The following is a 24,422-nucleotide window of genomic DNA, read 5'->3' as shown; positions in this document are numbered from 1 at the left end:
AAGACATTAAACTCCGAAATAAAAAGAAAGACATTAAACTCATTAAAAATAAAGAAGAAAAAAAACGGAAATAAAAAGAAAGTAAACTTAACAATAAAAAGTAACTTAAACTCACAAATAAATAGAAAGAAATTAAACTCAGAAAAAAATTAGGAATGATACATCAGTATGAGAAGTAGAGCGACCATACTCCCACGGCCGGTGGCTTCATAACTGATTCTTTTTTTTTTTTAAATTTTTTTTTTCATCAATAAGATTTAATTTTCTTTGTTAATTCCTTTAACAATTTAGGGCGAGACAACATAAGAAACAGCTTTATAGTATCCATCTTCTTGAGAGCTACCACGCTGAGAAAGATGAATACTTGAGAGATGATGGAACTCAAAGTCATTACTAAAATTTATAACTGATTCAGATGTACAAACATCAAATTCAAATTGGTAGATAATAAACGCAGATTAGAAATGCTACACACTTAATAGTTTACTATTTTAACTCGATTCAAACAATAATTCTAAAGAAAACTATTAAAGATAATTTAAACATAAATAATAGCACCAGAAATAAAATATGTATATTTTGTAATGTCATTAAAAATATTTTTATTACAACAGAACTTCAATGACTTTTAACGACTTTTTATAACATATTTTTATTTTTCCCCCCTAGTATTACTTCCTTCACAAATGGGAAGTAACAAACAAAAATTGATATTTAAAATCAAACATTTCTTAAAATAGTTTTACTTCACACTATTGAAAATAAAAATACAAACAACTCAATATATATTAATTTTTAATAAACATTTATATATATATATATATATATATATATATATATATATATATATATATATATATATATATATATATATATATATGTATGTATGTATGTATGTATATGTATATATATATATATATATATATATATATATATATATATATATATATATACATATACACACACACACACACACACACATATATATATATATATATATATATATATATATATATATGCGTGTGTGTGTGTATAGTTGTTAATTTTAGGCCAGTTTGATATTTTCTACTGCACTCTTATTCTCTCCAACGTCTTCATGTGGAGGGGGGGGTCCATTTCAACACATGCCCAGTGGTTTTATAGACTGTCTTTCTAGTGCCCAATCCACCAAACTTCCTTTCTCTTATTTTGTATTCCACTGGTACTTGTCAAACAAGTTTACCTTCAAGTCAAGACGTATATAATAGATCAACATATAAATACCCAGGTGCTTGTTAGTTAATGTGAGTTAATGTTTCTGTTTAGTTTCATGTCACTAAACCATAGGGAAAAACAGATTTGACATTTGTGCACAACATTTCTGTTTAGTTTCATGTCACTAAACCATACAGAAAAACAGAGTTGACATTTGTGCAAAAGTTTTCAAGCTTTTTGTTTCTTTACAATGCATTAGGGTTTCCCAGAAGCTTTTCGTCATGAATTTATCTCCGAACCTACGGTCCATGTAGTTTGTGAAGCAGAGTTCACCTGTTTCAGTGACCTCGGCATAAGAAGAGACCAGCTCTATGCCCAGCCGCCTTTACTTTCCCTAGCTGTAACCTGGTAAGGTAACCATTAGAGCTGTCTGGTATATCGTACAAACAAGAGCCTGAGAGCAAGGTTAGCACCAACTTTTAACCACACCCTCCCATAAACTTTCAGAGGCGTATCTGGCCGTGCTGAATCTACTTTCAACGTGGTCGTTTATACCTTAATAGACGCCACACTTTCAGGATAAAAATGTTTCATTTTTGTCCAGTTGGTTTTCAAGTGTCATTATTTTATTTATGTAGTTGTTCATAGCCATTGCGTTTGATTAATTGGTGCTAGTATTTAAGCCAGTTTTTGTGCCTTTTTTCTTTGTAAATGTGTCGTCTTTATGTTTTGCTTTGTATTTGTTGTTGGTAATGTCAGGTAAAAACAATCAAACCACATGTAGAGCACACTTAAACGTATTATTACACGTAATGTATAAAATTATGAAAAAAAATTGTTCATAAGGCAACAGAATAAAAAATACACTAATTACCATGTAGATATTTAATTTTGCATACAATAATACACAACTTGCCGGGTATTTTAAGAATTGTTAATTAATTAGTTTAATATCCACACCGCCTAACGATGACGTATCCCATGATGCCTCCCATAACCATCAACACTCCACCACATGACGACATGTAGAAAGAGAAACTCAAGGAAGATCCGTAGTTGGCGTATCCAGCGAAGATACCGATACACGTCATGATACAGGCGACTATAGGTAGAAATATGAGAGATGGGTTAGAGATTTATTTCACTAGGGCTGTTATAGGGCATTGTGAGTGCATACTGTTACAATGATAGTCTAGGTGCAAAGTGAACAACAGTATGCTTTTTGATGATAATCTGATAACAGCAAAAGTTGATAATTCTGTACATTAGAAAGATGAAAAACATCGGATGTAAAATGATACCACACACACACCCAAAACATTATTACATTTTAATGATATTTTACTGTTATTAAATTGTTGTATTATTTGTTTATTTTAAAACGGCCAATGTGAAAAAAAGGCCTCCGTGCCTGCTATTGTTACCGTTATTAAATAAATAAAGAAAAGAAAATACTAAATAAATAAACGTAATATTTCACAATGCGAAGCACTTGTTCTACTAAAATTGCAATAAAATTTGATAACAAAGACTTACATGCTCACAAAGATTAACAAGCTATGATGCTGACAAAGACTTAAATGAAAACAAAGACTTACACGCTAACAAAGACTTACACGCTAACAAAGACTTACACGCTAACAAAGACTTACACATTAACAAAGACTTACACGCTAAAAAAGACTTACACGCTAAGATGTCAACAGTGATTTACACGCTAGCAAAAAGGAATACGTTAACAAAGACTTACACGCTAACAAAGACTTACACGCTAACAAAGACTTACACTCTAACAAAGACTTACACGCTAACAAAGACTTACACGCTAACAAAGACTTACACGCTAACAAAGACTTACACATTAACAAAGACTTACACACTAACAAAGACTTACACCCAACCAAAGACTTACACACTAACAAAGACTTACACGCTAACAAACACCTACACGCTAACAAAGACGTACACGCTAACAAAGACTTACACATTAACAAAGACTTACACGCTAACAAAGACTTACACGCTAACAAAGACTTACACATTAACAAAGACTTACACGCTAACAAAGACTTACACATTAACAAAGACTTACACGCTAACAAAGACTCACACATTAACAAAGACTTACACGCTTACAAAGACTTACACGCTAACAAAGACTCACACACTAACAAGACTTACACGCTAACAAAGACTTACACGCTAACAAAGACTCACACACTAACAAAGACTTACACGCTAACAAAGACTCACACACTAACAAGACTTACACGCTAACAAACACTTACACGCAAACAAAGACTTACACGCTAACAAAGACTTACACGCTAACAAAGACTTACACGCTAACAAAGACTTACACGCTAACAAAGACTTACACGCTAACAAAGACTTACACGCTAAGATGCTGCTGCCCAGAAGAAAGCCGGCAAGTCTGGCGTTCTGCGGACGACGGAAACAATCGTTGCAGAAGTTGACGGTGGTGAAGGCCAGAGCTCCAGCGCCGAAGATGGTACCAACAACAGAGAAGGCCTCACACGCCATCATCCAGTCTGTAACAGCAGAGAAACGAGAGATTGGCATCAACAACTACATTTTGACTGAGGGCAGTGAGATGTATATTCCTTTGTGGGTTTAAATACGAAATATAAACTCATGTCTCAATTTGGTTCTAATTGTAAAATAGATTTTGTAGTTGAAAAAAGGTAAAACCTAAAGCGTATAGAAAAACCAGTATATTGATTGGTTATCAATTAAATTTCATTCATTTTATTCTTTATGTCTCATAAAAACACAATGCGTCAAGAGAACACAACTACTTTTTTGTTAAATTATTTGGCTTGTCTCCCTTAGCGAACTATCGGTTGTAAGCTTTATCCAATGAACAGTTTTCCAGCATATATTTAAAAAGGTTATTTGTCGGAATGTTTTCCTTACCCGCTCACACCTCATATTATTACAAAACAAAACCTGTTTAACTCGCTAAAACCAATCATAATCCTGCCTTTTACCGGGAAGTTGACATCCCCCTGTGATGTCAAGGAAACAGATTTAAAGATTTAGTTCCCTTTCGAACCGGTAGAGAGAGAGTTCACCTATGTATGTGGCTCCTGTGTTTGAAGGGATTGCTCTATCTTCACAATATTGAGCCTTTTTACTTTCTCGTATATACGAAGTATAGAGAAAGTCTTGTAATCGTGCAAAAAAAAATCGAGATTTTTACAAATCTCGACATTTTACACCTCACTGATACGGAAAAACATAATTTTGCAATCTTGTCCGTATGTCTGTGTGTCTGTCTGTGTGTCTGTCTGTCTGTCTGTCCGTGTGTAAACACGATAACTTGAGTACCGTTACAGCTGTAAGGTACTCTTTAAAGCTGAATCAGTGTTTCTTCCAGACTTTTTTCTCCGGGGGGGCACTTGAAATTTTCGGGGGGGGGGGGGGCGGTAAACTTTCTTCGGGGGGGGGGGGGGGGCGGACACTGTTAAAAGTATATATTTTCTATATGAATTATATAAATTACATTTCTTTCGGGGGGGGGGGGGGGCGGTAAAAAAATTTCGTGGGGGGGAGGACGTCCTACACACTCGAGGTTGATAATTGAACTCGAGACTTCGTGGTTAGCAATCGTGTAGGCCTACTCTACTACGCGACCACCATCTCGTACCCACAGGTTAAGTATTTACATGTATTTTAATAATACAACTTAATTCATATAAATATCATTCTCTATTTTTAAGAACTTCCCTGCACTGTCTTTTTTGTTTAATTTGTATCTAATCATCTGATATAAAAATGTCGTTAAAATTATCAAATTACTTGGTTTCTCAACGTATCTAATCATCTGATATAAAATGTCATTAAAATTATCAAATTACTTGGTTTCTCAACGTATCTAATCATCTGATATAAAAATGTCATTAAAATTATAAAATTACTTGGTTTCTCAACGTATCTAATCATCTGATATAAAAATGTCATCAAAATTATAAAATTACTTGGTTTCTCAGTGTAACTAATCATCTGATATAAAAATGTCATTAAAATTATCAAATTACTTGGTTTCTCAACGTATCTAATCATCTGATATAAAAATGTCATTAAAATTATCAAATTACTTGGTTTCTCAGTCTAGGCTAATCATCTCATATAAAATTGTCATTTAAAGTATCAAATTACTTGGTTTCTCAACGTATCTAATCAACTCATATAAAATGTATTTAAAAGTATCAAATTACTTGGTTTCTCAATCTGATATAAAAATGTCGTTAAAATTATCAAATTACTTGGTTTCTCAACATATCTAATCATCTGATTTAAAAATGTGATTAAAATTATCGAATTACTTGGTTTCTCAACGTATCTAATCATCTGATATAAAAATGTCATTAAAATTATCAAATTACTTGGTTTCTCAACATATCTAATCATCTGATATAATAAACCGGGAGTGATCTCCCCTAAACTTTCTCGAATATTCTTATATAAAACAACAGGGGATGGGAACTCGGGATATAGTTATGATTTTTAATCCATTTTAAATACATAAACTTTTAAAAATAAAATAGAATCTCATAGAAAAAAGTATTGCACACCAAGCGAACGCCGAATAAAGATGTTCATAATGGTGCGCAATATTATTAGTGCTTTATAAATTTAGATGCGTTTTTGAGAAATCGAAAATAGCGTAAATTAGTACTTCCCGTCAACGGAAATTACTCAAAATTTAACAGAAGGTAGAGGATTAGATCTTTTACTTACATATGAAATTTCATTTATCTATCTGAAATAGTACTCAAGTTATAGGCTTTTGAAAAATTCAAAGTAGAAAAAGTACCACTTCCGGTTATCGGAAATCGCTCAAAAGTTGATACGGATCTACGATTTTGATAAAATACTTATATATGAAATTTCATCAACCTAGCTGTAACGGTACTCAAGTTATCGTGTTTACACACACACACACATACACACACACACAGACACACAGACATACGGACAAGATTGCAAAATTATGTTTTTCCGTATCAGTGAGGTGTAAAACGTCGAGATTTGTAAAAATCTCGATTTTTTTTTTGCACGATTACAATACTTTCTCTATACTACGTATATACGAGAAAGTAAAAATGTAATTAAAATTATCAAATTATTTGGTTTCTCAACGTATCTAATCATCTGATACAAAAATGTCATTAAAATCATAAAATTACCTGGTTTCTCGACGTATGCTACACATGTCTCCAGCACGCATGATGCCCACAGTCCAGCGTTGGCCATTCCCATTTGCACCCAGTATGGGGTCGCCATAGCAATTGTATGGATGAGGAATCCCATCCCCATGACGAAGATTGCTGGTGCTAGGGTGCCTTGTTCTTCCATGATTGGCGCCTGCTGTGACAGATGTAAAGGAGGAAATGATAATTGTGAAAACAAGACACTTTTGCTGTGTGTCAGAATTGAAGCGGTAGTGACAGACTATAGAGTAATGACTGGAGAGTTGTTATAGTGAACTACTTGAGATTATGGGATCCCATACTAGATTGTGACAATTAAATGTTGATATTATAAAACAATTTTTTACCAAATTGACAGTCAGATAACAGAAATATCATAGAATTTAGTTATATAAATCATACGATTTAAAATTGTATTCTAATATTGTATATACACTTTTCTTTCTGCTTTAATTTAATGTTGATATTATAAAACAAATTTTTACCAAATTGACAGTCAGATAACAGAAATATCATAGAATTTAGTTATATAAATCATACGATTTAAAATTGTATTCTAATATTGTATATACACTTTTCTTTCTGCTTTAATTTAATGTTGATATTATAAAACAAATTTTTACCAAATTGACAGTCAGATAACAGAAACATCATAGAATTTAGTTATATAAATCAGACGATTTAAAATTGTATTCTAATATTGTATAGGCCTATACACTTTTCTTTCTGCTTTAAAAAATGTATCGGATCAAAGTATATTATACTAATCAAATAAAAAAATTGAAAATATTTTAGATTAAAACAAACTTGATTATTTGATAACCTTTTTTTATTCAAGTGGGTTATTTTTCAAGTTTTGATCTATAGAAGTGTCAAAGAATATCAACAAATTTAAAATATCAACATTTTAAAAATAGTTTTACCATATAGCAAAACCTACTTGTGTCAGAGGTATTTTATATTTACTCGAACAAAGGTAGCCTAGCGCACTCTATTAACTGTGTTGTAAATACACAACACACAATACCTTAGTGAGATATAATATGAACAATGAGTCCCCTCACAACAAAACTTTACCTTTTTGTGTCGTAGGTCACCTGTGTTACGCTGTGCTGTGAGCTGTGTTGTAAGTGTTGTAATTGTTTCACTATCAACGACACATACTCCGCGAAGCTCATAGGAAAAACTCCCATAATATTAGTCATTAGTTTATCAGCTTTGATAACAATGCTGAAATCTAAAACATCGGAAACAAGTCATACGGCAAAATGTGATCATGAAAAACAGACTTTAAAGATATAGGATTACATTACGTGCTAAATACTAATACAACAATACGTATGTCTAGATGAAATAGACTTTAGGTTTTAGTTTGTAGAAACTTTGAGAATGCAATGTGATCATAAATTGCAGATTGAAGCTATCGTCGATCACATGGCTTATTGTAATGTCTATCTCTACTACAGTAAACTTGACGTGGTTTTAGGTCAAATGATGTTGACAACCGGGACAAAAATAAACCAGTTACCTAATTAAACTGGCTTTCTTGAATAAAATCAGTACTATTTCTAGATTGTCGCCCCCCCCCCCACCCAGAGGCGTACCGACGAGGGGGGTACACATGTCCCCGGGCGCCAAAATAAGCTGATTTTAGCCGCTATTTTTAATTAAAAATATTTAAAAAATATATATATGAGGGGGGGGGGGCGAATTGAATTTTGTCCACGAGCGCCTGGAGGGATCGCTACGCCTCTGCCCCTCCCCCACCCCCACCCCGCGCTCAAACAATTTAGCAATTTTGGCATGATTTCAACCCCCTCCCCTTATATTTCACTATTTTTTTCTGGATAAAACATGGTTTTGTCAGAAACGTTTACGATTTTTTGGTTTGGTGTCCCCCTCTAAAATGATGGCACCCGATGTGGACCGCAGCAATCCCGCCCAACTCTGCGACACCACTGTATCAAACAGTGGCGTAGCCAGGATCGTCTCAAGGGGAGGTTTCAATTTTTACCCGGGGACAAACTTTCGATTTGCACCCCCCCCCCACCCCAACATCAAACTTTCGATTTGCACCCGCCTCATACTTTATATATATATACCGAGGGGTCTATGGGGGGGGGGGGTCATATGACCCCCCCCCTAACCCCCCCCCCCCCCCGCCTGCCTACGCCACTGGTATCAAAGCATTGATCGCTTAAATGTGTAAGATAATTTATGAGCGTCCAAATGCTTTGAATAAGTTAAGCAAGTTTGTTTTATTTACTCGCACAGTTGTGTTATTTTCATTCTTTAAATTCTTTATAGTAACAGTTTTTATATCTATTTTATTTCCTACTTTTTAGTAGTTATTAATTGAAATGTTTTAAAATGCTTTAAAAAACAGTTCAGTTTCCTGAAATATTTAATAATAAAAAATACATCGAATTTAAACAAAAAAAAGACAACACAACAATATCTACTTATTACTGAGATATTCTATGAACAATGAGTAGCCTCATAACAAAACTCTACCTTTTTGTGTTTTAATTTAGACCGAAAAAAAAATCATTACAAATTCCTTTTTCGACCTTCCAATTGGTATGATCCCTTTAGAACTGCCTGTATAATATGATGTAATATTTGACAAGACCTTAACATTAACATACTCACCTTCATCACTTGTGACATTTTTGTACTCGTTTATTTTTAAATTTAGATTTGGTTGCAGTGCACCCTCGCGTGATCAAAATATGAAAAAAATTAAATTTGTATTTAAAATATAGTTTAACTATCCCCCCTCCTCCCTCCCTTGCTACTACCCAGGCCACATATCAAAAATTTGTCCAAGGGAGGTAACTTGTTAATAAAATACTTTAATTCGAATATGATATTTCAGATATAACTAAAGAATATATTTTTAATTTATTGTATTATTTTAAAAACACATAATAATATATTAATTTTAAGATTGTTCAAAATATTGCTTTATTTAAGAAAATATATTAAAATGCACTTAGTGTTGAAAGCAAAAGCCTTAGCTTTCTTTCGAGTTTTATTCGGATACTTGGATTACTCACCGCTAATATCGTGCAACACAGATCGCCTTGACTTAGTCTTAATTTTGGATCCCTGAATAGGGACAACAACTCTAACAAATAAATTATTATTACTGATTTAAATGTTTAAAACAATTGAATTAATAAAAAACTAAAAAATAAAGTTAGAACTGTTTGAGGACTGTATAGATATAGATGTTTGAAAGGGAAGAATGTTTGCTTTCATGTGTTTCATTGTAATAATATAACTTTTCCGATTGCTTAAAATTTGTATCATTTTAATTCTCTGTAATCCCAAATTTATTTCAGCTCTACTTAAAAACCTAAAAAAAAAAATCCCTTGAATCATCATTTAATTACACATTTACATTTTCAGGTGTTTTTTTTTATATTTAGACGTTTTGTATTAGATCTATGTATAAGTAAACCATCTTAAATGAATAAAAGTAGGCTACAAGTAAGAAAGAAATATTACTATTGTAAATCTGTATCAGTCCTCACAAGCCGATGATGAAAACTGTAATACTAAAGCGAACACACAACGACGCTGTAAATTACATGTCTGAGGCGGGAAAAAAAATAGAGAAAAAAATAAGACAGGGCAAATCACCTAAGTAAAAACCTGAAAATGGTCACAACAAACCAACAAAAATCTCACATGAACCAAGTGGATATCAATAAAAAAGGTTACATTCTTGACATTCAGCCACAATATTATCAGTATCTTTAATATGGGAAATAGTCAAATTAAAGTTTTGCAAATACAAAAAAAAAAAAAAAAGTGACTACAACTCTAAACAAAATCCCTAAACACAGAGACAGGACGAACCTAGAGACCTAGAGCAAAAAGTAAGAACGGTAGCTATCTATAGACAGACTATTTGGAACAGTAGAATAAAAGCAAAACACGACAAGGTACAGTTCACGGGACACGCACTAGACTTGATTTATTGTAGACGACTCGGCAATGTCAGCACTCAAACACATATACCATAATTAGCAAGACCACAACGTAAAGGACATATTACGCTGCATTGGCCACCTGGCCCGCCTACAGTGTTTTTTCTAGACTTATTTCTCCGGGGGGGCACTTGAAATTTTCGGGGGGGGGGGGGGGGGGGGGGCGGTAGACTTTCTTCGGGGGGGGGGGGGGCGGACACTGTTAAAAGTATATATTTTCTATATAAATTATATAAATTTCATTTCGTTCAGGGGGGGGGGGGGCGGTAGATTTTTTTTCGGGGAGGGGGGGGGGGGGGAGAAACTCTGCCCGCCTGATCCTAACCGACACATCCCCTTTCATCACACCTTCCCCGAACCTCAACCTCATGACCCCAATATCATATTGCCCCCATTACTGCATCCCCTTCGTCCCCACGACCCCACCCCTGTGTTGAAATACTATTTTAAATACTGAAAATGATGTATTATCCAAATACATTTCTAACAACATTAATTTGACTCCCACCCCCCACAATCCCCATGTCCCCACCATGTTTCGCATCATTTATCATTTGTCACTCAGTTTCCTATTGTTGCTTATTAGTGTATTGTTTTATTTTTACAGCTTACAAACGAACATTGTAAAGTCATCATTTGACACTATTTTACTATTATTATATATGTACGGTACTTTGGTCCACAAAGTACAAAACTACCCAAATGACCCCTCCTCCTTTTGTATTCATTTTATTATCCCTAAATTAATACTTACAGTTGTTTTGTTAACTTTAATAACATGTACGGCCTTATTTGAACTCTTTTATCAGAACACTGTTAACCAAATTTTGACCTTTAAAACTCCACTGTATCCCCACACCCCGTGATAGCTACACGCCTACCCACCCCTAACCTGTCGGTACTATACATTCAAATAAACATAAACACCGTGGGGGGTGGGATAGTGTCGAATTCACAAATTATTAATTGTTGATAAGTAGGAAATAAAACAAGTTGATAGCGGCGTATGCTACGACGCTGGTCAGCTCGTTTCTTTTAATGTACAAAATGTGATGAAATCTATGTAAAATAACTATGTTCTGACTATTCTACTATGTATGTATGTTACCACAGACAATTGCTTACAAGCAAATGTTTTATGTTAACTGTTTTAGTTGAACATAAAAGTTCAAAATAAAAACAAGTTAATTAAAAAAGTCTAGTGACATTTATGCGCAATTTCCTTATGTTATCTAAAAATAGCTCTGACGTATAATGCTGGGGTACGTTCAAGCTAGAAGAACGATCGGTTTGTAGGTGTTTATGTAATTTTAAAATTTGTGACCGAAAGAGAGGATATTTTTGAAAACTTTCTTCGGCAATATTGTTCTAAATTATGGCAGGAATCGATTGGTACATGTTTCAAGTCGCTAAATGGTCTGGTCGCCGAGATATGGGCCAAAAACTTAATTTTTTCGAGGTTTTTTGGCTTTTCCGGGAAATACATGAAAGAAACCCGGAATTTTTATGGCCTATGCTCATTCTCGTAACTTGCTTAACATAATTGCTTTTGGAACTAGTCATCGATATTGCTTCGTTGAGGAGAAGATACGACTTAAAGCCCGGACACACATTCATCCATACATTCATTCATTCATTCATTCATCCATCCATTCCCAGAAATGACGAGTTAATTAATAAACGCAATTCTCCAGAATGGAAATTGCGCTAAAAATAGGGACTAAAGACTAAAAATTTCAACCTAACGTTAATTTGTGGCGGATTATCTGCTTAGAGCAGTGAATTATGGCACATTAGAAAGCTGGAGTTGTCACAAGTAATTCTTTGGCTTTTTCTAGCACTATCAATTGGCGTTCTTCACTAATAAAATAAAGTATTTCACTTTATTTTTTTACGTGTGTGAAGTGTTATCCTATTAAACTAAAATGAACGACGAAAAATCAAGGAACATGTGTAATTGAGATTGAAACCCAAGATTTGATGTTTGCATATAGCACGATTGATTTTCAGTATCTTATATAGGGGAGAAAGCATTACATGCAAGGGAGGGGTGGGGGATAATGTAATGAAGATAAAGACTGTAATTGCCAGGCTAAAGACGGTGGTTTTAACGGGCTGTGTAATACGCGATTTTTTAAGAAAAAGTGCATGGTCAGATTAGCTAAACACACAAATACCTTTTTAAAAGAAACAGTTTATCGCTTTCATGGTATAAAATGTATTTTATCATATTCATATCAGAGGCGTAGCGAGGGGGGGGGGGGCGGGGGGGGGGGGACATATGTCCCCGGGCGCTGACCTTAGGGGGGGGGCGCCAAATTGAAAGTTTGAGGGGGGGGGTGCAAATGAAAAGTTCGAGGGGGGGGGGTGCAAATTGAAAGTTCGGGGGGGGGATGCGAATGAAAAGTTAGAGGGGGGTGCAAATCGAAAATTTGCTCCCGAGGGGGGCGCCAAATTGAAAGTATGTCCCCGGGCGCCGGGAAGGGTCGCTACGCCTCTGATTCATATCGAGCATAAAATAACACAACTGATTAAGTTCTGATTTAACCCAGCTCATTACAAAGCATTTATCTTCCAGAAATGAAATAAAATGTTCAATATTTATATTTGATAATCATTAATATTCCATGTGTGTTTTAAAAAGTAAATTAAATTCCACTTAAATTTAGGAATTGAAGTAATTCAAAAATTTAAACAATATTCTATACAATAAGAAATGCAGCGTTTTAATATAAAGTTAAAATGTTAATTTTAAATAAACCGGGAGTGATCTCCCCTAAACTTTCTCGAATATTCTTATATAAAATAACAGGGGATGGGAACTCGGGCTATAGACATGATTTTTAATCCATTTTAAATACTTAAAGTTTTAAAAATAGAATAAAATCTTGTTGACAAATTAATTGCACACTAAGTGAACGCCAAATAAATAAACCGGGTGTGATCTCCCCTAAACTTTCTCGAATATTCGTATATAAAATAACAGGGGATGGGAACTCGGGCTATAGACATGATTTTTAATCCATTTTAAATACTTAAAGTTTTAAAAATAGAATAAAATCTCGTAGACAAATTAATTGCACACCAAGTGAACGCCAAATAAAAAAGCGCATAATAGTGCGCAATATTATTAGTACTTTTAAAATTTACATTAGTTTTTTGAGAAATCGGAAGTAGCGTAAATTACTACTTCCGGTCAACGGAAATTACTCAAAATTAAACAGAAGGTAGAGAATTAGATCTTTTACTTACATGTGAAATTTCATTTATCTATCTGAAATAGTACTCAAGTTATAGGCTTTTGAAAAATTCATAGTAGAAAAAGTACCACTTCCGGTTGTCGGAAATCGCTCAAAAGTTGATACGGATCTACGATTTTGATATAATACTTATATATGAAATTTCATCAACCTAGCTGTAACGGTACTCAAGTTATCGTGTTTACACACGGACACACAGACACACAGACACACACACACACAGACATACGGACAAGATTGCAAAATTATGTTTTTCCGTATCAGAGAGGTGTAAAACATCGAGATCTGTAAAAATCTCGATTTTTTTTTTTGCACGATTACAATACTTTCTCTATACTACGTATATACGAGAAAGTAAAAATCAGCTCTATGCTGTTAAATTGTATACATTATAAACTTTAATAGAGTGAAGCATCGTTTTAGCAGTTAAAACGTGTTTGACTATTTAAATTAAATGTTCACAACTGTGATGAGCAACAAATAAAACACGATTAGTAGTGATATGGTGGCGCCACCATATCTTCCCATTTTTCGACACTCCTTAGTCAAGCTGTCTTTGATTCTACTTTACTTTGGCATCATTGGGTGCTGCAATCGTTGACGGCGTCGACATCGTCTTGGTCATTCGGCGAACTGACGGTAGATTCGTTGTCAGAACAATGAGATGCCGTATCATGACAAGCTGCCGGGTTGTCGCGACATGCAGGCGATTTGTCATGACATGATGGAGTCATATCGTGACAGTCACCCGTCTTGACGTGACAATCAGATGTCATGACGTGACAATCAGATGTCATGACGTGACAATGAGCGGTCATGTCGTGACAGTTAAGCATGTCATTAGCTGTTGTCTCTTCCTTCTCTGTAGCTCCCCCACCACAATTTTGTAACAAGCTGGAGCCATCTCTATCATCATCCGTCTGTTGTACATCATTCATTGAGCCATCTCTATCATCATCCGTCTGTTGTACATCATTCATTGAGCCATCTCTATCATCATCCGTCTGTTGTACATCATTCATTGAGCCAACTCTCTCATCATCCGTCTGTTGTACGTCATTCATTGAGCCAACGCTATCATCATCCGTCTGTTGTACGTCATTCATTGAGCCAACGCTATCATCATCCGTCTGTTGTACATCATTCATTGAGCCAACGCTATCATCATCCGTCTGTTGTACGTCATTCATTGAGCCAACGCTATCATCATCCGTCTGTTGTACGTCATTCATTGAGCCAACTCTATCATCATCCGTCTGTTGTACGTCATTCATTGAGCCAACGCTGTCATCATCCGTCTGTTGTACATCATTCATTGAGCCAACTCTCTCATCATCCGTCTGTTGTACGTCATTCATTGAGCCAACGCTATCATCATCCGTCTGTTGTACGTCATTCATTGAGCCAACGCTATCATCATCCGTCTGTTGTACGTCATTCATTGAGCCAACTCTATCATCATCCGTCTGTTGTACATCATTCATTGAGCCAACTCTATGATCATCCGTCTGTTGTACATCATTCATTGAGCCAACGCTATCATCATCCGTCTGTTGTACATCATTCATTGAGCCAACGCTATCATCATCCGTCTGTTGTACATCGTTCATTCTTTCACTTTCCTCCTGGGACTTCTCAGTTCCAGATCTCTCAGGCTCCTGAATATCTATCAAATCTTCAACTACATCTTCATCATTAGAGAGGTCCATTTCTTTGATATCATCAACAGCTGCAGGCTGTTCGTTCCCCGCTCCACACCCACCCTGCATACTGATCTCAGCACACGTCAGCAATGTCTGCACCATATCCTCCCCGCCCCCTCGTATAGCGGTGTCCAGGATATCTTCACTCACCGAGGCGTGGCCCTGTCCAAGAGTAGCAGCCGCCACGACCTCATTCTCGTCCACAGCGAGCATTAAAGCTGTTCTATTCTGTGTGTCAACGACATCAATGCTGGCACCGAGATTTAAGACAACAGCACGTAAGGTACCCGGATCGCCAAATTTGGCAGCGTTGTAAATCTGTTTTACGTTGAGATTTTCTTGGTTCTCTGTCTCCAGTTGTTCGCTTAGCTTGACATGCGCAGACCTAGGTGGGTGAAATTTTGTGAAATTACTGCTAGATAAAACATATTGTCGTTACAATGCTCAGCATCTGGTGTAAACAACTCTCCATAACCCAGTCACTACAACACTCTTGCCAATACATTCCAAAAAAATCTCAGCAATTTACGACGATTTAACCTCGGTAGTAGGTTGTTCGGGGTTTACAACCGTATAGATCATATTGAATTAGTTAAAGAAGACACCTCCAACTGAAATGGTTCATGTTTTGAAAACTCACACATACACACACAACATACAAACACAACACATACACTCATAACACAACTCACATAACACAACACAGACATGCAAAACACATACACACATAACACAACACACAAGCACAACACTGACATGCAAAACACATACACACCTACACAACACAGACATGCAAAACACATACACACATACACAACACACAAATACAACACACAAATTCACGAACTCGGCTCTGGGACTTATACGCCAAAGCACCCCCTCCCCCCTCCAATATTTTGAATGGAGACAAAGAAGAGACAGTAACTCACTTGACGCCTGCTTCCTCTAGCAAACGTGCGGCTTTTTCATCTCTCATGACGTCACGAGCTAAGTCTAAAGCTGTCCGGCCTTGGGAGTTGGTCATGTTGAGGTTACTGTCGAACTGACGGACAGCTTGGATGTTATTGTATTTAGCATGCAAGTAGAGTCGATATACTTTTAGATCAGGAGTATCAGTAACATCGAGTCGACTTTGATCATTTTCCGGTTCCAATGGAAGGTCCTCATCCGGCTGTACCGAAAGGTCCTCATCCGGGTCTTCATCCGTCTCTGATAAAGCGTCCGTGTCCGGCTCTACCACAAGGTCTTTAACCGGCTCAACCTGATCTTAAACCAGCTCTACCACAAGATCTTTAACCGGCTCAATCTGGTCTTGAACCGGCTCTACCATAAGGTCTTCAGCAACAAACAAGTCGTCTTCTCGTGTATCACCAACCCATACCGTCGTATTAGTACGGTCTTCTTGTCCTGCATGTGCCTCTTGTACGTCCGCTTTTCCACCGCCTTGCTCCATGTTTAAAAGGCCACTTTGTAGCTTAACACAAGTTTATTTTTTAATTAATTTAAAAAAATTTACAGTTAGAAATCTATATATATAATTCTCTTCTGGGAGACGCTAGAAAACAAGCTGTAAGCGCGCTCCCTACCACCCCACCCCTACATGGTCTGGTGAGCTGTGGTTCACGCTAAATGTTTACATTCGTAGAGCCGGGTCTAGTGACGGCTATTAGGGGCAGATAATTTAGTTTAAAACGATTTTAAACTTAGGGGAGGTAACTAAGAGGAGGCTGCTTTCACAGGGGGGTGTAGGGTAGGGGTTGGGGGAAAGGAAGTTGGGGGTAGGGGTTGGGGGAAAGGAGGGTGGGGGTAGTATCGTTCTTAACGACCTACTGATAGTGTTTTTAAGCAAATATTTTCAGTGGCAGCATTGGTACTGTCGAATTCACAAATTATGAATTACTGAAAAGTAGAAAATAAAACAACTAAATAGCGGCATATGATATGCCGCGGGTCGGCTCGTAAGTTATATTAATCTAACATAATTCGCAAGAATAAATTTAAAAAGTAGTTAACCCTCCTCCCTCACATTTCTAGGTACCTAAGGTGCCTCCCATATTATTAAAAACGACATTTGTTTACCCAAAGTTTAAATGGTGGACACAAATGAAGTATTTATATAATAACACGGTTTAATTAATCATATAAAATTACAAGTAATTAGCTTTTAAATTACGTGTCTTTAATCGCAACTACTATCAACTGAACTGAATGCTGGAAAAAGCAACTAACCTGAATGAACAGAATTGTCACGATCGTGTAGCACACATTACAACAGCTGTTAAACAATAAACCCAGCCATATAAGCGCTAGGTAGTGCAAACATTCGATACACACCCTAGTATTTATAGAATTCTCAAGTGTGAAGGTAATCTATGTTTAAAGTTTTCTCTGAAAATCCCAACACATTTGGAAAAGTAAGCCAAGTCAAGTTCTACAGTAATTCGATACCACTTGATATAATTAAATGTATTCACAAACCTTTATTGATTTATGTTTATGAGAAATCGAACGTCAATACGAAATGTGTCGGGGATTCGTCTAGTTACATAAGACCTATGTTTAAATGACGTGTAGGTCAGATTGTTCTAAATGCGGCCTACACCCGCCTAGCAGGTCTACCTGGCTGTGGCACTGTATGGTAGCGCCGTGCTTAAAGTTTTAGATCATTAGTTGAGACATCCTTCATATTTTAATTGATAGGGATTTTGATTATAGTTATAGTTCATATTTTGAGTGATGTGTTATCGTTAATGTTTTGGTTGATGTGTTATCATTCATATATTTATTGATGTGTTATCGTTCATAATATGATGGATGTATTATTGTTCATATTCTAAATGATGTTATCGTTCATATTTTGATTGATGTGTTATCATTCATATTTTGATTGATGTTTTATCGATCATATTTTGATTGAAATTTTATCATTCATATTTTGAGTGATATGTTATCGTTGATATTTTTAATTGATGTCCATGTTTAGTATAGACGTGTTATGTAGTCGTGAACATTTTGATTGCTTGATGTGATGTACTTCGTCAAACAATGCTTTGATCAAGTTTTTACCTATAAGTAACTTTTTAAAATACTTTAAGCTTTAGTGTGTCCAGAATATTTTAGAGGGATTATTCTTTCACTAGATAGTATGTTATTCTTTTTTTTAGAAACTGTAAAATAAACAAAATAAATAATTTGTAGGAATTGTACATTCTGAATAGCCTACATTCACCCAAAATTCAGGAAATAGCTTTATAACTGTGTGATTAATGCTAGATAGGGGGGGGGGAGCAAAAACAGCATATAAGAGCACAGCTAAAATAAACATGCTAACATTGGCTCTGGAAAGAGTTATAAAACTTTACTTTATCTACACTTTTTATAAAAATGTATGAAACGTTTAATATTCGGATGTTTAGTGATAAATGGGATTACCGCAGTAAGAAACATTTGAAAGAAAATATGAGTATGTCACTATCAAAAAGCTCACTGGGTGTCAATATTAAATTTGACTTTGTCACTTTTAAAATGTACATTGTCAGTCATAAATAAAATACACATTGAACGTCACTATAAAGTGAACTTTGAGTGTCTCTATTTACTATTAGAATGCACAATGAGTGTAATACTTTTCCTGTACAATGAGAAACCTTGTTACAGCAAAATACGCCAATGTTCTTACTAAAGATCATCTGAAACTTTCGTATAATGTAAAAAGTTGAAATTTTAGCTATCGATAATAACAGCAACAGTTATTTTCCTCTTTTTTTTCTAACATATTATAAATAAGTTGTTGCATTTATATTTTTATTTTATTCACAAAATCATGTTATTTTATGTAATATATAATATACATATATCTATAATATATATAAAAATATAGTTTATAATTTGTTTTCTAGCAAACAAAGGCGAGTTATCTTAAAAACCCCATTAAAGACCATTTGTTCCATTGCCTACATAAATAAAACGAATTGTTAAAACTCTAATTCTATGGTTAGTTCATTTATATGATTTATATTTTAGCCTAAAACAGCTGCAATGTAAAAATAAAAAAAAATAGTTTTCTTTTAAAAAAGTAGGATTAAATATCATTATTATTAAATTTAAAAAAATGTTATTACAAATAAAACCGGTTTTTAAATGTTTTCTTTTTAATGTCAATGTATCACATAGGTCTACAAAATGGCAATGTATCACATAGGCCAACATATCCCATGCCTTTAATTTTTGCTTAATATCCGTTGAAAGACTAAAGCATTTTATCAAACAAACTTATCATAATTTTGTGTTGAACCTCTTCGTACTAAATGTATACATTCATATAGCAATATAGACAAATGAAAACAGGGCAGCTAATACCGATATAAGGACAACACTGGACAGTGCTGTCCTTCCAAAACTTGACAGTGCTGTCCTTCTAAAACTTGACAGTGCTGTCCTGCCAATACTGGACAGTGCTGTCCTATGTCCAAAACGTAGTCTCAGATACCCCAAGTAAAACAGCATGGCGAGGTCCGACCGTACAGCGGCTGTTCTCAAAGCTGTTTCCCCCCTCCTGTTTGCGAATGTGACCTCTGCTCCATGCTGGACAAGAAGAGATACCGCCTCCCTAACGCCGCGTTCACACGCTACCATTAACGGCGTGTTCCCGTCAATGTCTTCAGCGTTACAGTCAGCCCCGGCTGTCAATAAAATCTTGACCATGTCAAGTTGACCAGCCTGGAGGGCGGCGTGTAGCAGAGTTCTATTGTTAGAGTCTCTGGCATTGAGATCTGGATGTGTTTCAAGAAGGTATTGAAGCGTGACTACGTCACCGTTTGCTATGGACTCAAAGAGTGAATTGGTTTCAAGGTTGTTAGTGGTTTTGTCAGATCTAGAAGGCGTTATGTCAGTGTTTTTAGGATTGGTGTCAGGATTCGTGTCAGTGTTGTCAGGATTCGTGTCAGTGTTGTCAGGATTAGTGTCAGTGTTGTCAGGATTAGTGTCAGTGTTGTCAGGATTAGTGTCAGTGTTGTCAGGATTCGTGTCAGTAATGCTAGGAACATTCGGCATCTCGATACCGTCACAACGGTCTGTATTAGAAGCATCGCATGGGTTTATTGCATTGTTGCTTGTTTCACCAACTTCCCTCTGACGTACAAGGCTTGGATTGTCAGCACAATCGTCCTGTAAATGATTTAAGCCACAGTTACCAGAACTCTCCGCTACTTCCTGGTTCTCGATATTTCCAGATCCTTCTGTTGTCTCAGGACTACCCTCAATGCGTGGTATGTTGTTATTTTCACATGCATTGCTTGATTTAATAAGTTCTTTGATCTCATCAACAGAACGCTTATGCCGCTCCTCCTTTGCGGCAATGTCTGAAGAAGTAAGAAGCGTCTGCACCATATCTTCGTTACACCATTGCATGGCGGTGTCCAGAATCAGCGGACTCACAGTAGCACCTTCATGTACAAGAGTTGACACCGCAACAACATCATTATTATACACAGCGAGCATCAAAGCTGTTTTATTCTCCGTGTCGACAGCATCAATGCTGGCACAACCAAGGTTTAAGACAACAGCACGTAAGAAACCCGGATCGCCATGATTGGCAGCGTTGTAAATCTGGTTGACTGTGAGGTTTTCTTCGGGCTCTGTCTCTACTTGCTGGCTCAGCGAATTACACGTAGGCTGTGGTCTGTGAATCAGGTTCAGAAAGTTATTCGATTGAAATCACAGTAAGTTTTTAAATATGTAGGGTTCATAGGGAAGATACAGTTGAGTTCACTTGTTCAACTGTTTTAGTGACCTCGACATATTAAATGATAATGTGGTCAGCACTATGCCCAGCTGCCTTTACTTTCACTGACATGAGTCAGGTACTCATCAGAGCTGAGTGAATTCAGGGACGTCGTGCGGACTCGAGCCCGGGATCCAAACTCGAGACTTTCAGGGTAGGAGTCAAGCGCTCTACTGTTCGACCACACCGTCCCAAAAAAAATACCCACCAAAATATACACACACATACATACATACATACACACACACACACACACATATATATATATATATATATATATAATACCCACCAAAATATACACACATACATACATACATACACACATATGTATAAACAAATACCCACCGAAATAAACACACACATACATACATACATACACACATACATATATATAAAAAATACCCACCAAAATATACACACACATACATACAAACATATATATATATATATATATATATATATATATATATATATATATATATATATATATATATATATATATATATATATAGGTATATATTATAAATTTATTGTTGGGCTGCAAGATAACTTTCATTCTTCTAACATTTATATCCGAGATCAACAAAAAACTCTCCGCCTCTTGGCCCTGACAAACCATCCTTCTAAATTGAGCCCTTACAACCCTCCAACTGTCATCCCCAATATCACACGACACAGACGAGATAATGTGACACCCACCTGGCCCCCGCCTCCTCCAGCAGAGCCATAGCTGCCCCACCTTCCTCATCTCTCTGAGCCAGGTCATAAGCTGTCAGCCCGTCTGTGTTTGTCAAGTTGACGTCACTCCCTAACTTAAGGATAGCCTCAAGTTTTCCTAGTTTAGCTAACATGTAGATTCGAAGCACTTTAAGATCAGCATTATCAGGAATCTCAGGCTGACTGACGTCATCTGCCTCTCCCAAAATATCTTCGAGGTTTACATCGCCATCTTCTAAGGAGTCCTCTTCATCATCACCGTCTCCTGAGGAGTCCTCTTCACCATCGTTGTCTTCTGAGGAGTCCTCTTCACCATCGTTGTCTTCTGAGGAGTCCTCTTCACCATCGTTGTCTTCTGTGGAGTTCGCTTCATTTACAGTTTCCCCCAACTCTCCTTCGTCCATTGGTTGTAGGAGATTCGGATCCATTCCTACTTGGCTAGTTAAAACTGTGGACGTCAAATAACATTTTATTTTGTTGTTTATTTTGCAACGATTTTAAACGTATTCAGCATTACAGAAGGAACAGATACATTTTGATTGAATTAAGTCTGAAATAAACCACCCTTAAGTTTATAAATATGGTGTGGGTTTTTCTTAAAACACTGCATGTGGCAGGATGGTAGTATGCAGAATAAAAGTAATTTATTGCTTTAAAATAAAGGTATGTAATAGGTACTAAGATAATCATTGAACGAACTACGAACATTCAACAACTCTGTCAGCAATTCCACTATCTGTTGCTAAAATTAGCTACGAACTAAACGATATAGAAATACAAGACATGATTAGATCCTCTTACACCCGGTCGCTATATTTAGGATCTATTTCTAGTCTTACATATTGATACAATTTTTAAACGGAAGTGTGTATTTTTTACAATTTTAAAGGAAAGGCTTGTTTTATTTAATAAATCGTAATCTGTAATCGGGTTATTTGGCATTTCGATGCTTCATCTGGGAAGTAAACTAGCCAGTCTCGACTTTTTCGGTTGTTGTAATTTAATGATTCAAACATTATGTCTATACTTACGATATGTTATACCAATATTTTAAGAAAACACTTACCTCAAGTGCTACTTGGCACACGTTTTTTTTCACATTTTGACATAAATATTAAAAACAACCAGTTTGAACAGTTACTTTACACCAAATTCAGTTTCGAAATGAAACGTTTTCCAAGAAGACAACCGAAGATTTTCGTGAAAATCCGAACAAGGCGGAAATCAATATTCGGCATACTTTGGTCTTCATTCTTTCAATATTTAGCATACATTTAACGTAATTTTTGTTTGTTTATTTACCTTTTAAATTTTAAATAGCTAATTAAATTAATATGTTGATTTATGATATTTAACCCCCCCCCCTATACTTACGGGCTGTGTGGTATAAATAATGCTAAACACGTCCATGTATAGTGTTGTGTGATAGCTGGCACGTAGGAAGTGTTCAGTAGTTGGGGTTATACAAGCCCACCCTACACTAGCCCACCCCAATGTTCTGGAAATATCTGGGAAATACCCCGGCTGACACAGCAGTCTATAAAACATACACAACTTACATGTGTTACTGGGTTGTGTTGTGTTATACTATGCGGTCAAGCAGTGGCGTAGCGAGGTCGGGTGTCACCCGGTGCGGCACTTAATGGTGTCATTCATCCCCCCCCCCCCAGAGGCGTAGCGACTCTTCCCGGGGACCAACTTTCAATTTTTGATTTGCACCCCCCCTTAAACTTTTGATTTGCACACCCCCCCCCCGTCAAATTTTTCTCTATATATTTTACTATTTTTTGCCTTGGTGTCACCCCCCCCCCCCTCCTAAATGGTGTCAAGCCATCTTCGACAAGAGAGGTATGGTATGGTCCAAGCAACATTTCGACAAGAGAGGTATGGTATGGTCCAAGCCACCTTCGACAAGAGAGGTATGGTATGGTCCAAGCCATCTTTGACAAGAGAGGTATGGTATGGTCCCAGCCACATTCGACAACAGAGGTATGGTATGGTCCCAGCCACATTTGACAAGAGAGGTATGGTATGGTCCAAGCCACCCTCGACAAGAGAGGTATGGTATGGTCCCAGCCACCCTCGACAAGAGAGGTATGGTATGGTCCCAGCCACATTCGACAAGAGAGGTATGGTATGGTCCCAGCCACCTTCGACAAGAGATGTATGGTATGGTCCCAGCCACATTCGACAAGAAAGGTATGGTATGGTCCCAGCCACATTCGACGAGAGAGGTATGGTATGGTCCCAGCCACCTTCGAGAGGTATGGTATGGTCCCAGCCACATTCGACATGAGAGGTATGGTATGGTCCCAGCCACCTTAGACAAGAGAGGTATGGTATGGTCCCAGCCACCTTCGACAAGAGAGGTATGGTATGGTCCCAGCCACCTTCGACAAGAGAGGTATGGTATGGTCCCAGCCACCTTCCCCTTCCCCTGTCCAAATCTGCTACCAGTCAGGGCTGGGTGCACTCAAGTACGCTCTATAGACTAGTGCTTGTGAACTGAACTCGAGACGTTGAGTTTTGTG

The 24,422-nt window shown here is 36.5% G+C and overlaps 2 protein-coding genes across 2 annotated transcripts; both read right to left on the bottom strand.

Annotated features, from left to right (window-relative positions):
- Positions 1 to 2,070: 2,070 nt before the first annotated feature.
- On the bottom strand, positions 2,071 to 7,610 carry LOC131944781 (uncharacterized). The gene is made up of 4 exons (XM_059305595.1): positions 7,509 to 7,610; positions 6,408 to 6,588; positions 3,591 to 3,746; positions 2,071 to 2,296 (listed from the first exon to the last, which is right to left on the bottom strand). The coding sequence occupies exons 2-4, from the start codon at positions 6,574 to 6,576 to the stop codon at positions 2,142 to 2,144; spliced, it is 480 nt and encodes a 159-aa protein (XP_059161578.1). The 5' UTR covers positions 6,577 to 6,588; positions 7,509 to 7,610; the 3' UTR covers positions 2,071 to 2,141.
- A 12,099-nt stretch (positions 7,611 to 19,709) lies between these two features.
- Positions 19,710 to 23,312, bottom strand: LOC131944786 (putative ankyrin repeat protein RF_0381). The gene is made up of 3 exons (XM_059305600.1): positions 23,266 to 23,312; positions 21,874 to 22,339; positions 19,710 to 21,072 (listed from the first exon to the last, which is right to left on the bottom strand). Exons 2-3 carry the CDS (start codon positions 22,317 to 22,319, stop codon positions 19,710 to 19,712), a joined length of 1,809 nt encoding a protein of 602 aa, XP_059161583.1. The 5' UTR covers positions 22,320 to 22,339; positions 23,266 to 23,312.
- Between the last annotated feature and the right edge of the window lie 1,110 nt (positions 23,313 to 24,422).

This window comes from Physella acuta, unplaced genomic scaffold, assembly GCF_028476545.2.
Source record: "Physella acuta isolate Inbredline_101_S28 unplaced genomic scaffold, ASM2847654v3 ptg000508l, whole genome shotgun sequence".
Lineage (NCBI taxonomy): Eukaryota > Metazoa > Mollusca > Gastropoda > Physidae > Physella > Physella acuta.
The sequence above is the reverse complement of the archived record's forward strand: the minus strand, read 5'-3'. Positions and strand labels throughout refer to the sequence as shown.